Below are 18,021 nucleotides of genomic sequence, written 5' to 3'. Positions count from 1 at the left end.
TGTCGTGTTTTTCACTTGTGTTTTCTTTCTTTTTCTGCTAAAGCAGGGAGAAAAGCGTTCGGAAGTGACTCTGTTAGTAGGGCCGCGGTACGGAATCAGCCATGTGATAAACACCAAAACAAATCTTGTGGCTCTCCTGGCAGACTTCAGCCACGTGAACAGAATTGAGATGTTTACAGAAGATGAAAGCACTGTTAGAGTTGAACTGCATGTCTTAGATGTAAAAGTAAGTTTGTTATTGATTTGTGTTGATATAACATCTTTTAATAATGTTTTTGTCTTTGAGTATTAGATTGAGCTATGCTGTTCTGAACATTTTCACACCAAGAGTACTATGAGCATACATTTTCTTTTTTTTTTTTGATCACAGTACATTTATGCTACAGGTTGGGCCTACAATGCACCAGGCTGGTGTTTTCCAGAACCTGCATTCTAGCTTGATTCTAATTTGATTTTTCTCTCAGCTGCTCTCCCTAGCAACTTGCTTTCTTACTGTCTTTGTGGATTTCCATGGTAAGAGGTGATGATGAAATCTGCCTTCTTTTGAAGTTCCTTCTAGTGTAAAATACAGTGTTATTACCAGTAAAGAATTTCCAACTGCATTGGAACAGTGTCCCCTGTAATCCAGTGTTATATCCACAAAGTTTACTGCAAGTAACCACATAACAGTTGCTAATAAAATAAACTGTAAGAATGCACCTTGATAATTCCAATTTTTTATTCACATATGCTCATCATTTACCTATAGTCATTTAATTTCTTTTCAACCTCACTTAACACTTTGCATCTGTGTAGCATCTAGTGGCAAAATGAGTGGGGTTTTGAGTGTTATACTGTCCTGGTTGTTTTTACTGTATTTAGCTTTGAAGTGAATGGCTTCATAGACTTTCTAGGGCATTAATCTGAATAATCAGAGATTGAAGGAAGAGGTCTCATTATATTTGAAACTTACATTTTTGGTTAAAATAAATAGAACCTAACAGTTCTTTTGCTTACCCAGCTATACACAAAAAGCACACATGAGGAGTATTTTACTAGGCTTTTGCTTTGAATGCTTTGAGTGTATTGACCTGAAACTGTTCCTCTGTATTTAAGGTAATGAAAACAATATGGTTGTAAAGTAATCTAGATGCTCTTTGACAGCAACTTAAGAGAAATTTACTGGTTGGTGAACACAGCATCTCTTTCACCTTACTTAGCATTGGTAACATCTGAGGATCTCAGGCTGCTTTGCCTGCCTTACTGTGCTAAATTCGTGGCCTTCTTGTAAGAAAGCTATTATCACCTTTTTGCAGATGGAGAAAGTAAAATAGAAATTAAATCCTTCCCATCTGCCCATATGTAATATGCAGCACCGTATGCCATAGTATTATGTATTACCATGCTATTTTGTTATTATATATAATACTGTTGCTGTCTTACTGCAAGTTGTGCATATCCCCATCTCCTTGCACTTCAACACATGTGATCTTCAACCCAGAAAGAGTGACTAAAAATTAAAATCTAGGCATTTCTGGGTGGAATTTGACAAAATGTTCCCTCTCTGTGGGGCACAAGTTGTGACTGTGTCCTGTGAAGGAGATGCAGGCACACACAGGTGGGTATTCTCAATGATGTTTTCATCCTTTCACTAAGCCTCAGTTAGCAGGTTCATATATCCAGTTTCTGAATGTATCAGTATATGTTATATATGATATTATTTTCTCAGCGAACAGACAGTTTAGATTTTTATTTTTGTTTCTTTGAATATGTTCTCAGCATGTTTCACTTAGAAAGTGAAGCAGGCAATAAAAGTTTAGCTGTCAGAGGACTTTTTCAGCAGATTAACAGTACTTCACAGCACTGTTTTCAATCTGAGAGTTCTGTGGAGTTCATCAATTCATGCCAATCACTGCAGAAAAATTTGAGATGAATGTAACATTTCAAATGTCAGTTTTTAGTACTTGAAGAAAGAACAGAGATTAATTAATCCACTTTGTAAGTTTAATAATTTATAGTAACTATAATACCTATAGTTTAATACCTTGAAAAAAAAATGTATGGAATAGAAGCTCAACCTTTAGCAAAAATAGGTTAGAGAAAAAAATAAACAAACCAAAACCGTCAATATTTTTCCAAGTTGCTGAAAATAGTTCCTACAACATTCAAGGCACCTGGAACATTGTGGCCTAAGATGCTGTAGCACAGGCTTTTAAAGACTCTTTGGACCTATTGTGGGTATGGTAGTAAGCTGTGATCATCAGTTACGTTTTGGCCACAGCTTCCATCAGAATCTGTTGTCTTTTTACTAGTAAAGGGTTGAGTAGGTCGGAGAGCCATCCTTGTTGCGTGTGACATTCCTTTTGGAATGAAAGACAGATTGCATCTGTCTTGTGACAGTGGGCTCTACATGCTGTATTATGATAAAGTGTCACTAATGTCCACATACTATGAGTTGCTACAAATGATGAGTGATAAGATGGGTTGTCTATGGTGTAATTTCTATCTATGCATCATGGTAAGAGCTTCATTTTTATTTCCTGTCTAGGAGCTGTAGAGGCTAGCCACCTTAATAAATTACATTGGAGGAGAACAGCTTTTGGTATTAAAAGCTATAGAGACATGAACACATCTTTTAGGCAAGAAAACGTATACATAATGACAAAAGAAAAATTAATTAAAGTGTTTTACATGGATGTCTCGGGTTCAAAGCTTGCTATCCTGGCAGCCACAGTTTTTCAAAGCTCTGAGGTTTCACTTTTTGTTAGGACTGTCTTTTTTTACAGTGTTTTGTGTTTGTTTTCTTTGCTGGTCACCTTTCTGGTGATCTTTCTCCAATCTCTTTGTTTATCTGCTTCTTTTTTTCACCACTTGTCTTTTCAGTAACACCAAGACACAAACACTGAAAGTTTTTAACCTGCCCCTGTCTTGCAGTGATAGCTTTAACCTGACTGCTGTATTTTATGAACCTCAACTTTCCCTGACAGTTTTCTTATCATGCTTCTTTGTGTATGCTTAGTGCACCACATTTTCTGGGAAGCAGCAGATTCCCATACAACTGCACCTAATGTACCGGGTTCTTCATCTGTGGCAGATTCAGACTAACATTAAATAGTGCTTTTGCCAGAGTAAGATATCTATGCAAGAAAAAGATGGAGCAAGAGTCTTAAAATAGTTTTCTTCATTCAGAAAAAGAGCAATCAGTTGTTAAGATGCGTAGTTGGAGCTCTGCCTTACAACTCCAATCTTGACTAAACTTTTTATACTGTTTGATATTGGTAGTGAGGAAAATAAATTCTCACATGTATTTTTCAATGTCGTGTTTGTAATGTAATTACTTTTGCTTCGATGTAATAGAATTGTCAACAGGCAAACAAATTGAGGAGGAACAGCCTTAACTTTATTGTATTCTTCCTAGCCTATTACTCTTCTGATGGAGTCATCAGATGCAATGAATCTTGCTTGCCTAACAGCTGGATACTACAGGCTGCTGGTTGACTCAAGGCGTTCAATATTTAACATGGCCAACAAGAAAAATGCAGGGAGCCGAGAAACAGGTATTTATCTCAGAGTATGTTAACAATGGCCCACTGTATAAAGCAGAAGTCACCTTAAGCCAGGGCACCTCCAGATAAATAGAAAGCTGTGTCAAATGAAATCTGATTGCTGGCTCAGACCTAGCACCACAGTATTCAATTCAGCTTTATAATGTTCTAATACCCAGCCTATGATAGCATCTTCATGGTAAAATAAACCATGTGTCGAGTTTCTTTCATACTCTAGTAGATGCACACTCCCTGTGAATGTTATTATTTTATATGGATATATCTTTTGTCAGAATACCTATGGTGTTGGAGAAACCAGCTGCTTTCGTGTTACTATGCCTGCAATAGCATTTGTACCTAGCAGAGGTTTAGATTTGTTTTAGGGTACAGAAGTCCCAGTTAAACTTTAGGTCATTAAGTCAAAAGGTATTTAACTTAGAACAGAGGTGAATTTGAAAGCATTTTTCTGAAGTATTTGATGGCTCAGCTATCCTATTCAGAGTGTTCAATATTCAGCATCAACAAATGATTATTTACAAATTACATGACTTTGTTCTTTGATTTCACAATGTTGGTTTTATTTCACCATGCTATAGGACCTGAAAATAGAGGGAAGCATAATATCCTTGCTTCTGAGTGGAACTGTATACCAAAAACTACCACTTTCCTGGCTGAAGGAGATCAGGAGGCTCAAATGTCCTTTGCTGATCCAAAGCAGAAGACTATAGATGTTTCTGAAAGTCTGTTATGTCAGAAAGAACACAGACATCTGTACATAGAAAATACTTACAATTCAGGTGGATTTGATCAGCATCTCACCAAGCAAAGTGACCCTGCTGAAACAGAAGAAAGCAGAAATTTTAACCAGCCTTCACTGCTGTCACTCTCAGGTTTGGAATCTAGCAAGAAAGCACAGGATTCTCCCAGGGGAGCAAAAGTTTCCTTTATATTTGGAGATCCCAACTTGGATAGTATCAGTCCCCAGACTCTTGGCTATGAAAGGCTTTTGGATGAGAGTCCAGAAATACTAGAAAAACAAAGAGCCATTTATCTTAGTAATGCCAATGATATTAAAGGCCTGGAGTTGTCACCAGATGCTGAAAGTATTCAGTTTGCTACAAATTCTGTTTACGCAACTATAAGTGATGGTAAAATATTTGGAGCTGCAGAAGGGATAGAAGAGCCTTTGCTGCATGATATCTGTTATGCAGAAAACACAGATGATGCTGAAGATGAAGATGAAGTAAGCTGTGAAGAAGATATTATGGTAGGAGAAATCAATAGGCCTGCTCTTCTCAGCCTTTCTGGTTCTAGTGATGACATTATTGATTTGACTTCACTTCCACCTCCAGAAGGTGATGACAATGAAGATGATTTCCTTTTGCATACCTTAAACATGGCCATTGCTGCTCCTCCACCTGGCTTCAGGGACAGTTCTGATGAGGAAGACTCTCAGAATCAAGCGACACAGCCTAGAGACAACAAGGAGCAAGACAGTAATCTAGGCAATGACGACATTCCAGTGTCGCTTATCGATGCTGTCCCTACTAACACAGAGGGGAAGTGTGAGAAGGGGCTAGATGATGCTGTAGTCTCTACACTTCAAGCACTAGAAGCTTTGGCTGCTTCAGAGGAACAGCAGACGAATGACAATTCAGGTTCTTTCACCATAGTTACATTTATTCATTGAAAATCATTCCATCTCATCCATTTAGCTTTGGAAGTACTCCATTTCATGAGGGTTGGTTTGGTTTTTTTTTAGTTTTTCTTTTATTTTTTTGCCATCATTTTGCATACATCGTATTTCATATTTAATGGAGCCACCATTGTTATTAAACTACCTGTCTCGGGAACTGTGCAATAAAGTCAGAGTATTCTTGCAAAGAATATTTTTGTCTCTAATACACCCCCTTTTGCTTGTCGCTTATCCAGGTGCCTCAGCTGCTGTCATTTAATTGACTCTTATTTTCTGTGGCTTGCAGGTGTAGCTATCCTGCGAGCATATAGCCCTGAGTCATCTTCAGATTCTGGCAATGAAACAAATTCCTCTGAAATGACTGAAAGCTCTGAACTAGCCACAGCACAGAAACAGTCGGAAAACACTGCACGTATGTTTTTGACCACAAGTGAAGGCTACCAACCGCTTGTGGAAGAGCAGACTGAATTTCCCATTGCTAAGAATCAGGCTGGAGGGCCAGGCATGAAGCCCTCACAGCCTTTGGCTGGTGGTCAGGCTGCAGAGCTACAGTCAAAAGTTGTGCCTTCAAAGCAGATTCTTCATTCCGATAACATGGAAATGGAGCCAGAGACCATGGAAACAAAATCTGTCACTGATTATTTTAGCAAATTGCACATGGGATCCTTGGTATATTCTTGCACTAGTAAAAGGAAAAATAAGATGACAGATAGCGAAGTAAAAGCATCCTCTGATGGCAATGCTACTATGAAAAAGCAACAGGGAAATAAAAAAGCAGAGTCTGATGAAGATCTAAAAGCTAAATTTGGAACTCTTTCAGCAAGAGACAGCCAGCGCCTAAGCACTTTTAATGTGGAGAGAACTGCCTTTCGCCAAAGATGGTATGCTGCCGATGATGGGGCAGCAGATAAGCCAAGCCCAGAAACGGTTAATGGGAAGACTTTTCCAAGAGTTCCTGTCCTTGGTAAAACAGAAACTGACTGTAAGGATGAAGTGGATCCTGAGGTGGATCAGGATGATACCTCAGGGCTTAGCCAAGGTGAAAACTTCCTGTCAGATATGACTCCTGTGTCTTCAGCCAAAGACCTAAACGATGCAGAAGATACTGATTTATCTGCAGATGACCATCCTTCAAAGCTTCCAGAATCTGAGCAGAGTGTGGCTAGGCTTTGTGAGTATCACTTGGCTAAGCGCATGTCATCTCTGCAAAGCGAAGGCCATTTCTCGCTGCAGAGTTCTCAGTGCTCTTCAGTGGATGCAGGATGCAGCACAGGCAGTAGCACATGTGCTACCCCCGTTGAATCCCCTCTTTGTACCTCTGATGGTAAGCACATCATCTCTGATCCATCAATGAAGGGCATTGCCTATGTTCCAGCAGATGAAAGAGCTGCCGTTCTTCCAAACCATGGGACGGCATACAAGGACCTGCACCAGCAGCCCGAAGCCGTGTGTCACAGGATGACGGTGCCTGTCGTGCATTCAGCAATTAATGCTGAACCACTTTTCGGCACTTTGAGGGAAGGATGCCATCGGATCCCCAAGATAAAAGAAACTACAGGTACAGCAGTAATAGAGTGTTTCTTGTGTTTATTCTTAAAGCTACAAGTTCATGTTGAGGTCTAGATAAGACATATCTATTATCGTTATCTGGAACTGTATCATCAAGCTGTAGCAGACAGTGACATTAGACCTTCAGTTTATCTGTTCATTTTACTTGTTGAGATATTCTGATGAGCTGCATACAAGGATCAACATTTTAAAAAACCTCTCATTAACAGTTAAAATATTTAGAGGGACTCTGATGGAGAGGCCTCTCTTCTACTCTTTGGAAGCCTCTCCAAAATCCATAGTCACTTGAGTCTAAGACACTTATTAGATTGTAAAATGGCTTCAGAAGTTATGTTAATGTCAGGGAGCAAAACCTTTGATTCATTTCTTAGGTGTCTTATATGCTATTTTAGCAGGTTGTCAAAACCATGCCAATATGAATAAAAAGCTCCAGATGTTAAGAATAAGAAAATGTCATTATCTTATTAAGCATGAATTTACTTCACAATCTGACAGTAGGCATTTCTTTAAAGTTATAAAAAATGCACAGCTTTCAGACAGCATTGAAATTCTTTCAGTTGGATTTTAAATGTTTCCCTCTTCTTGGATTGTAACCCACATGTAGCAGTAGTGTGTGAATGCATGAAAATCCAGAAGTAGAACAGACTAGGATTCAGAATGAGAAATAATCTTTCTCTGCCTTTCTCTTTGGTTTTCTCAAACCAAAATTACCATGAACACCTCTCCATGCTCTTTCAGATGTAGTTAAAGGAGGTATTTTAATCTGAAATTATTCATCTAATTAATTAATGGAAAACATACCGTCCATGTATTATGGGAGATTTAGGATGTTTTGTACATAATTTGCTATTCCTTTTCTTGAGCAAGTCTGCTGTAGCGAAATGAACAATTACTTATTCATAAATTATAATTTAACGGGTTGTAAAAGGCATTTTAGTGAAATACAAATACTGGTAATGAATTTTTGATGGAATATTTTGAGGAATGGAGACTATTGGGAAATACCCGGAAACCATTTGTACTGACTGTTACAAGATATTTAAAAGTTCAACCTATGAAATATATCAGGGTGATGCTTAATTATTCTGTCTGCTCTTCTACTACCCCTAGTGTAGCTTTCACAGAGCCTGAAAAGGGAAGACGAGGAGGCATGCCTACAGCTTTTCCTAGACAGCCTCTAGCTGACTCCATCATGCTATCATCCATGCTATCAGAATCAAAGGTGCCAAGTCAAAATGAAGACTCTTGTGACATTCCCAAAGTAAATCAGGCTTGTGGGGCAACAGTTAGTTTATGGCCATATGACATGATAGGAGGAAGCCTCAGGATGCCGCAGAACAAGAAAATGCTGAGACGCAGCAGCAGCAGCAGCAGCATTGGAGGATCTGCAGGCACTGAGATGCTGTTTGAGAAGAAGGCAGCCACGGCCAGCTTGAAATGCCTGGACACCACCCGAAAGGAGGAATCCAAATCGGAGAGAAGGGTGGAATTTTCCCTGGGCAAAAAGCTGTCAAAAAGTTACTCTCAGAGTTGTGTGTACATCAGCACTGATAGGAAGGACAGTAAGAGGTGTTCGGGCACCAGTCAGAAGGACTCCAAGCAGTGTCGAACACTGCCCTTGCGAAAGCTGACCAGCAGCACCTGGAGGTGTCGGGGCCCCTTTAGCTATTGTTTCCTGAGCAGAGGAAATGATGACAACGAGGAGGAAGATGACCGAGACAGCCATCAGCCCTCACATCTCTTTGAACCACAGACCCCGTGTGAGCTCGCAGAACCAGTTGCTCAGTCATCCAGTGACAATGAGCAGAAAGTCTTGGAGTCCCCGAAAGCTGCTGAGCCCCCACATGATGCAGTCAATGAGCATGAGAAGAGCAGTGCTGACACCCAAGGTGGCCAAATTGATGTGAATCTCAACGATGTAGCCTTCGATGCACGAATCACACGAATAAATGTGATGAAAGAGAAGACTTATGCAATGCCTGATGGATTTATTGCAGCACAAAAGGATGCCAATGAGCTACTCTCACTGGTCCGAGCAAGTATGGGCAAGAGAGAAGATTTACATCCAGAAACATATGACCTTAAACTTTCTAAGTACAAACAACTGTTATCTTTGGAATCGAGACAGTTGGGAAGTGCCTGCAGGAAAATGGCCATGGCTGATAAAAGCCCTGAGGAAATGCTTTTAGCTATGACTTCCAGCTTTCAAGTACTCTGTTGCTTAACAGAAGCCTGCATGCGTTTAGTTAAAGTCATGAACTCTGAAACACAGCAGCAGGAAATTATAGCTAAGATAGACGAGGTTGTAATAAACTACATTTGTCTTCTGAGGGCTGCAGAAGCAGTGTCAGGCAAGACCTCTGGTGATCCTAGCATTAAACTCTTGGCTCGACATCCGAATACCATGGCCGCTATTGTAAGCACACTAACACGTTCTCTTAAAATGCTTTTAAACAAATAAATACAAAAGTCACTTCATAATCTACCTTTGCAAAGCCATACATTAAAAAATTTTATTTACTGTATGTGTATGAACTAATGTAACAAACTCAGCTTTCTCTGTATATTTTGTTATTTTATATAAAATAGGTATGAGATTAAAAAAAGTTAAAATACTGAACACTGAGAAAAGTAATGACTAGATCCATCCTTCAGTTTATACGAAAACAACAGCCAAAAAACCCTTTCCTGAAGATCAGAAAAACAAACAGAAAAAAGTCCCATATAGGAGCAAATTGATGTTTGGCTATTTTTCATATAGTCAAATTTATGGTTGTATGAAGTGAACTTCTAAAGCCTGTTATGTCAATGAAATTGTTTTCTGTTTTGTCCAAGTTTTTACTTGGAAAATGCTCCATGTTTAGAATGATTAATTAAATCATAATGTATATAACACAATATTTAATGTTTTAAAATTATAATTTTTAAGCTTTGAAAATAGCAAAAAGACATTTAAAATCCAAGAGACTATTATAACTTACTAGAGAATATATATATAATAAATGACTCTTTTGTTCATATGGACTGAATTACCTGATTCTTCTTTTCTAGGAAATTCTGTATTTAAAAAAAAAAAATAATTATTGAATATATGAATATACTAACTTCAGAGGGGATCTGATGTATTGAACTTTAGTGTTGGCATTTCAGACAGTGAAGCTAACTGTGGAGGACTGAGGACACAGAAACCAGAGCGGTGGTGGTGTTCTCTCTGAAATGAAAGATTGATGCCATAATGGTCAGACCAGAATGTATGAGGCAGGTCTACACACCCTTTTTCCTGGTAAATGACAGAGAGGACCATCAGAAAATTCCTATGCTGTTTACTGTTTCATCATATATTTATGGTGCACCTGAACAACATGGACTGCATCTATTTTGTTAAATATTTTATACTTCATATTTTATGATTTTGAATGTTTAACTGTAAATAAGTTAGAAATAAAATGAAATTTTCAGAATACAATAAATATCTCTGAAATATTTCCAGCTAGAGACAGTTCTTCTCTTGAGTGATGACAAAGGCGATTTGTGAATAATCTCTTCCATCTGAACCTTTCTGGAAAACATTTTGTAGCCTTGTGTTTGAGAGGCAGCCAAAGCAACAGCTCTGAGTTCTGGCTGGCAAATAGGCTTTCACAAGAGCGTCTGGTGAACTTCTCAGTGACCGAGGAGCAGCAGCCTCCGTTCTCCAAACTGATGTAGGTAATTTTCACCTGTTTCTCGTAACACCATGTGCCAAGGGTATTACTGCTCTTGTTTTGAACTTTGGGTTCAACCCTTTCAGTTGAAGCACACGTGAAACTTTCTGTGCTGAACTGGAATGACTAAAACAACAAAATCAAGGAAATACTTTCTTGCACTTCATTAAACAAAGACATGCCTTTCCCTCTGACTGCAGAGAAATATCTTCAGAAATACAGTACCAGAAGCTTAATCTGTGGTCTGTAGCAGAAGAGTGTGATTTCTGAGACCAATTCACTTAGTACTTGGACCCACTTTGGAGGGCAGCTCAGAGATAGGCTGCAGGCTGACTGACACTGTTGGTGGGTGACAACAGCTTGTCCTGTATGCTGTTCACACTCGGTGCTCTGGTTCTGGCAGCCCAGACAGTGGGGCTGTGAATGCTGCTCTTGCGCTGGAAATACTATGGGATTTGAGTATTTCATACCGGGGGGGAAAAAAAACAAGCTGAGCTGTTACATTTGTATCTATTCCTTGATGGTTTCTGAGTTTTAAAAATGTCAACAGTGATTTAGAAATACTAAGTTTCAAAAACAAATTTAGATTGTCACAGCTAAGCACTGACGTAGATAGGAATGTGTCACTTTAAGCATTTTTAGTCCAGTTATTTTATCCCAGTTCTTTTCAATGGATTTAATTTTATTTCAAAGGTAAGTAGATTTTTGTTCTTCTTACTGTTCTAGAACTTTTCTGATGGTAAACATGTTAATTTTGCTCCTTAAAGTTAACTATGGTCTCTGCTCTCTCTCTCTCTCTCTCGTTTTTGATTTTTTTTTTAACAAGTGTGGGGGTGTGTCTATCTGTCCTTTTTTCATATCATAGAATAATTTGGATTGTAAATCTAAATGGTCCTTTGTAGTTCGCCTACTTCAACCCCTGCTCAGGTCTAGTCAGATCAGGTTGCTCAGAGCTGATAGGAATATCCAATTGTGGGACACCTGTCCTTGGATAGGTGTCCCACAATTTCTCTGGGCACCAGTTCCAATATTTGACAGTATTTATGGCTAAAAAAATGCAAAATTCTTTAGGTCTAATCGGAATTTTTCATGTTCCAACAATATCCATTTATGTGCATCCTTTAGAAGAGTCAGGTTCTGTCCTCTCTCTACCCTTTCATCAGGCAGCTGTAGGCTGAAATAAAGTCTCCCCTAGGCCTTTTCTCCTCCAGACTGAGAAAAACCAGTTTCTTCAGTCTCTCCTCATACATCATGTGCTGCAGCCCCTGACCAGCATGGTCACCCTTGACTGGATTCCACAGTGTGATTTCATAAAGCACCACCATGCTCTTGTGTCAGTTTTGATAAATGGGATCATCTAGCCAAGCTCTCTGAGGCATCTCTTAGAAGGCAGTTTCTCCTTCCCCCAGGACTTTAGATATCCCCATGTGGTACCATGTGAATCTCTTTTTCATAATGTTTCCACACCGATTTATATGCAGGCTTTTAAATGCTGCCTTATGAGAGCTTTGTACAATGGCACAGCTACTGGAAATGATTTGTCTGCAGTCTCCTAGAATCACATGTATTCACAGGCATGTTAGGTTAGTGTCTCACAATCATCCTTTGTCAGAAAGTACTCTCATCTTTCTACTGGGCTTTTAAGAGACCTTATTGCAGCCTTTCAATACTTAAATAAAGCCTTATAAGAAGGATGAGGACAAGCCTTTTAGCAGGGTCTGTTGCAGTATGAAAAGAGGTAATGGGTTTGAACTACAGATACAAGGAAGAAATTTTTTTATAATGAGGCTGGTGAGGCATGGAACAGATTTCCCAGAGTGGTTGTAGGTGTCCTGGAAACATTCAAGGCCAGGCTGGATGGGGCTCTGAGCAACCTCATCTAGTTGAAGATGTCCCTGCCCATCACAGGGGGTTGGACAGGATGTCTTTTAAAGGTCCCTTCCAACCCAAGCTGTTCTGTGATTCTAAGATCCTATAATTCAACTTGTCTTGTCCAGCTAAGGAGAATATTGGATGATATAGACATAAGTGTTATTAATTCTGGAGCATATCACCTTGCACATGAATTGCTGCTGAATTATAGCCCATTTCTATTAATCTTGAGCATTAAGGTAACCTTATCCTCCTGTGTGGCATCCTAATTGATTCCTGCATTAATTGCACTGTTTAACTTCATGACATGAGGGAATGCCATCAGTATGTACCTACTTGCACTAAGGCAGTAAAGAAATGCTAAATGATAGAATGTCATCTATATACAATATAATACAATATGTTTACAAACTTTTGTTTATACACTATATGTTAGTGATTTTTAACTTGACAAAATGTCAGGCATTCATGTTTGAGCCCTTAAGTTCAGGCTTTTTTAAAAAATAATTGGGCAAAGTTTGCCATTTTGACATTAAGAAACAAAGCTGCATACCTATAATTTTTTCCTTCTATTTCATTAATACTCTATTGATTCATGATCACTGAATCATGATCCAGAATGCTTCATGATGTCCCCACTGCTCACTAGACATGTGAAATAATCACACTAGCACGTTATTGGAAGCTGAGAAATTAATTCCTGAATAACTGTCACACAATTTATATCAAAGAGAGACCTGATTACTGCACTGAAATCCAGTTAAATTTAGTAGTATTTTATCAGGGATTAATTTGGCTCACTAGGGTATAACTGTAGCATTGTAGCAGCAGATGTTAAAAGCCAGAGCCTCATTGCACTAAGCACTAAACTGTTACAAATTGAAAACTTGGTTCATGTCATGAATAGCTTAGTGATGAACATGTGGCACTAACATTAACCAGTATTTATAATTTGCCACTCAAAATTCAGTAGTAGCTGTTCTGCACAAAAAGAAGGTGATCACAATCTTCCACTGCACTATCTGTGAAACAGCCCTAATATGTTTTCAGACCTAGGTTTGGCCAAAGCCACATAGAGGTTGAGGAACTCATCATTAAGATCTAAACTAAACTAAACTGAACTAAACTAAAATAAAATGTAAATACATTTTCCGATAGGTGTTCACAAGGTAAAATCTGAAATTTTCTGTCAGTACTGATGGAATTTGGAAGATGCTGATGGTTGGAAATTCATGAGATTCAATCCAAACTCTTCCATTAAGGCCTGTAAAGCAGAGGATTCTGGGGAGAGACCTTTGGTAGGAAATCTTTGATTTCCTAAGAGTGGAAGGGAAGGCAAACTAGCCTAACACCCTGTTGTACTATAGCAAATGTAAATATTTCAGTTTTGATTTTAAGGTGCATTTCTTTTACGAAGAGAGACTGTGGCACAGTTTCATGCAATAGGAAATACTTAATTGCATTTTAAAGCTCTTTTTGCCATTCTGAAAAAAACTATTATTTACTCTGAGCCTACAAAGCTAAAGAAGAGTAAAAGGAATGTGCTATGTCTCCTGCTCCACTAGGAAAATACTCTAAATTCCCTTTTTTAAGTGGTTGTCCTGTTGCACTGGGTTTATGTGGACCTTATTGCTCAGGTTTCCAGGGTGTTAATTCCTTACGGAACCTGCACTTGCAACAGTCTTCTCTTATTCTCAAAACATTTAACAGATGGTACCTAGAGCTACTTCAGTTTTTCTCAATGGCCAACTAAGTTATCATTTGTTCTTCAACCATGCCTTCTTTTAGGATTACCCTTTTTCCTTTTTGATCAGGGAGATTTGACTTACATCTTGCCACCTGCCTAAGAGGTACCTCTACTGCCTCAAAATAAGGCACCTATGTGATCCTTCTACCATACTTTTAAAAGTGGAATGAGAGGGCATCTGGGTGTTTATCTAGTAGTCTAAGAAGCCTCTTCTCATCCGTGAGGCCAAAACTGCAGAACACAAATACTGGCCAAGCTGAAATGCTTGTCACCTTCTCAAGCTGAAGGGAAATGCCTTCATTTTGACACAGCCAGAAATGGTTGTCCTAAGACTTATCCTCCAGGTGATCCATCCCCCTTTCCATGATGCTAAAATGAAGCAGGATTTTTCAAAGAGACAGAGATTACAGCATAGACAAAGTCCCAACATCAGCACTGCTATTCCTTGAAGTGTGAGAACTTTCTCTTGTGGTGGCAGCATCAAGTTTCTACTGGGGGATGACCCTTACATTTTTCCACTTTTATAGGAAGTGGCATTAGATGTGTTCCCTCTGGTTTGACTGTCCATTTGGGCAACTGGATTAAACAGGGACTGGCCAAAGGACTGGAAACTTCACATCTGTATCGTGGAGTTCCACGTTATCTGAATTGCAGGAATGGCTTTCTATCGTATCTAAAATTGTTCATTCAAATAAGGACTTCACCTCTAAACTACCAGTTTTTGAACTTGATAACCTGGAAAGAGTGTGTGTAGGTTTCCTTTATCTCTTCCAGTATTTAATTAGCCCTTGGCAGAATGTCATAGAGAACTATATTCATTTATTAGTATTTTATCTATCAGGTCCTCCCAAAAAAAAGTCTGTCTGAGCCCTACCAGTGGATTTATTACAACCAGATTTATGTATCACTTTGTATCCCACAGTGCTAATTTTCCTCTATCTTGAACACTCATTCATTTCTCTTCAACACTTTCATGAGATTAGTTGAACAGACTGCCTGTTGGACAGTCCCCTGATAGTGTAGAGGAAACTTATCCTCCAGGCCCTGTGGCCCCAATTTCAGTGAAAGTAAAGTGGGATGAAGGATGCAGAATTTTAATATCAACACTCTCCATTTCTCAGAGACTTCTGCTGCTACTTGTCTACCTTTACTATGGAATGTGGGCTGTTTGGCTCTTCTGAGTCTAGAAATGCTCTTTTCCATGCTGCAGATGGAGGAAGACTTACTCTTCCAGCACTCCTATTTCTCTTGTGCCTTATGAGTAATGGAATGGAATGTAAATTATTAACTAGATTAGATCTTTGATTGATGTTTTTGTTGGCCTTCTCATCAGTTCAGTATGTTCCAAGTTACCCACTCAAACTGCAGCAGTCTGGTCTTTCATTGCATGTTTCTTACCCTTAATGAAGTCTGTTTACCATCCGTCACAGCCTTGAGCTGAGCTTATCAAAGTTCCCTCTGCCAGGCAAGTGACTTGCAGGGATTTTAATTTGATGTTTCATGTTCTCATGGATTCTCCTTCTCCAAAAAAAAAAAAAGTGGCATACTTTGTTGTTATCTTCTTTGACCTTACTCTTCAAAGATAGGCCAGCTCTTAAGAGGCAGCCATCATTTTTGCTGAAGGTATTGTCTTTAACATCACTTATTTGTTTATGCTTTCCTTCACCTTCCCTTGGGCTTCTAATAACATGCTTTATTTTGTACCTTTAATAGCAAAAGAGCTCCCTTTGTATTTGTAGTCCAAGCTATCTCAGAATATACAGACTGTGTATATCTCTGACAGATCCAGCAGTTATCTAGATGGATTGTAGGTGTCTCAGTACTTGCTATAAAACTTAGGAATTGATACTTCCAACTGAGTGCACAGCTTATATGAGACTGTTGAGTTACTGACCCGCAGTATATCCACCACTCTTTCCCCAGGCACTGTGCCATCTCTGGTGAGCTTTCTCCAGAGCTGCCACAGCACTTGGTAAAGTCAAGAGCCTCTGGTATATAATTTGTGACAGTTAATTTTATGAAGTCGCACAGTGTGAGCAAATGTGGATATCAATTTGAAAGTTAAAAAGAAAAGAAGCTCTATTAGCTCTATGAGCTTTATTAGCAGGGCTTGCTTCAATGTTTTAGACCATGTCTGTGTGGCTGATCATTTAAACAATTCTTGGATGATATGGGGAGTTTTATGCTCTTGTGTCAAAGGTGATGACAAAAGTGTGAATACATCATCTATTGTTACTGCAAAGGAAAAAGCTCTGCAGTCTGGAGGGAAAAGGTGTAGGTGTACCCTCAGAACAGCTTTATTTATAGTCTGTGCATCCTAAAGAAGACTAATTACTGGTAAGTTAAGTTTCCTTCTTGAAGACCAATCTCTATTCTCCATTCTAACTGTGAATTGCCATAAAGGATAATGGGACAGCAGTCTGTATCAACAAAGATAGAATTACGCTTACAATAATAAAACAGATTACTATTGTTTCATACTATAAACAGAGGATCAAAAGAGGATAGTTGCCTCTAACTAGTGCAGAAAACTAGTAAAACTCCCATTTTTATGTAATAATTTGATAATGAGCAACATGAAGATGTTACACAGTGGTAGTTGTTTTTTACAGTGTTTTTTTGAGAAGCTCTTCAGAGAGAAGATAAGTCTTTTAAATCCTTTTTGGCAGTGCATTGCAAAATTCTCCCATGTTGCTCATGCCTTTCAAATTTCAGCATGGAGTGATAGTAAATGTCATCAACAGCTTTATCCTTGTAAATCTTCTTTTTCATGTGCTAAACTCGAAGTTTGTATATAGGACAGGTTTGAAAATGGTGTATCTAAGTATTATTGGTAACAACCTGAAGGCTTTAGCCTGTATTCCTGGGTTTGGTATGAGTAGAAGTGCTGAGTTCCTTAATATAAATATGTCTTTCAGTATCCATGGAAGGAGGTGATCTCGGCATTTCATGGGAATCTCATAATGGTCAGGACTGTTGTTTTTTTTTTCTTGAAAGAGATGCCAAAGGATCCAGTTTTACTTTAAACTTTCATATGCCAATGACCAATTTATTTCAGTTGGTCATTGAAATGACCACAGATGCAGCTGAGGATCTAGTTTGTCCCTGGGTTGTCAATGCATGGATGCCTGAAGAATTTCCTGATCTGTCATTTTGCTGAAATGGAGCATCCTGTCATCCTTGCAACAATTTCTGATATGAAATCTTCATGAATGGCTCTAAAAACTGGCAGCCTTGAGAAAACAGAGCCACAAGATCAAAATTCTCCGAGTGCATAAACCCAAGCTTACTTCTTCAGCTTATCTTTAACTGCTTTCTGTAGTAAGAGAAAACTCCTTGTGCTCCCTCTCTTAGTTCTAGTCCAAAGTCAGCAGGTTTTGTAGGAAAGTTTTAATGTTTTCCAGCCTCACTGGAAAGCCCTTGTTTAGGGCTTCTTCTACAGGTCACTTCTATGAGCAAATTATCAGCACAAATGCAGTACAGCTAATTGTACAGAGTTTCTCCTGCCTAAAGCAGCCAGATGTCCCTTATAACTTAGCCAAGTTTCAACAAGTGTAATGCTTCTGAAACATTACTACATATGCAGGACACTACTTGGATTAGATACTTCAAGCTATTTATCATACTGAATTCTGGCTTTTTGTAATCGTGATCTCAGTTTTCTTTCATACATTTCAGATACTTATATTTTGCACTTGAAAACCATGTCTTAAAAAGCAGTGCATTAAGTATGTTTCTTCTCATTAAGGATGCTTTCTTCTCATTAGGGGTTTTACTTTTAAAAGCAGTTCCTACTTTCTAAAAAGTGTTTGCTACAGCATCTCCTCTTTAAATCAACTAAACAGAATATTAAAAACCATCTTCTTTAAATATATGGAAGAACTACAAGAGCAAGGCAGCAGTACATTCCCT

General features: G+C 38.7%; 1 protein-coding gene across 1 annotated transcript in view; it reads left to right on the top strand.

The window, feature by feature from the left end:
* The window catches only part of FRMPD4 (FERM and PDZ domain containing 4), a 299,756-nt gene extending 289,501 nt beyond the window's left edge, over nt 1-10,255 (top strand). Inside the window, exons 13-17 of the mRNA XM_058828019.1 lie at nt 44-226; nt 3,398-3,536; nt 4,121-5,182; nt 5,507-6,778; nt 7,905-10,255. Coding sequence (XP_058684002.1) covers nt 44-226; nt 3,398-3,536; nt 4,121-5,182; nt 5,507-6,778; nt 7,905-9,250 — 4,002 coding nt within the window. The 3' untranslated portion in view covers nt 9,251-10,255. The remainder of the gene's footprint in view (nt 1-43; nt 227-3,397; nt 3,537-4,120; nt 5,183-5,506; nt 6,779-7,904) is intronic.
* The last annotated feature ends 7,766 nt before the right edge of the window (nt 10,256-18,021 follow it).

Source organism: Poecile atricapillus, chromosome 1 (genome assembly GCF_030490865.1).
Source record: "Poecile atricapillus isolate bPoeAtr1 chromosome 1, bPoeAtr1.hap1, whole genome shotgun sequence".
Taxonomy (NCBI): domain Eukaryota; kingdom Metazoa; phylum Chordata; class Aves; order Passeriformes; family Paridae; genus Poecile; species Poecile atricapillus.
This window is presented reverse-complemented; position numbering and strand designations above follow the sequence as displayed.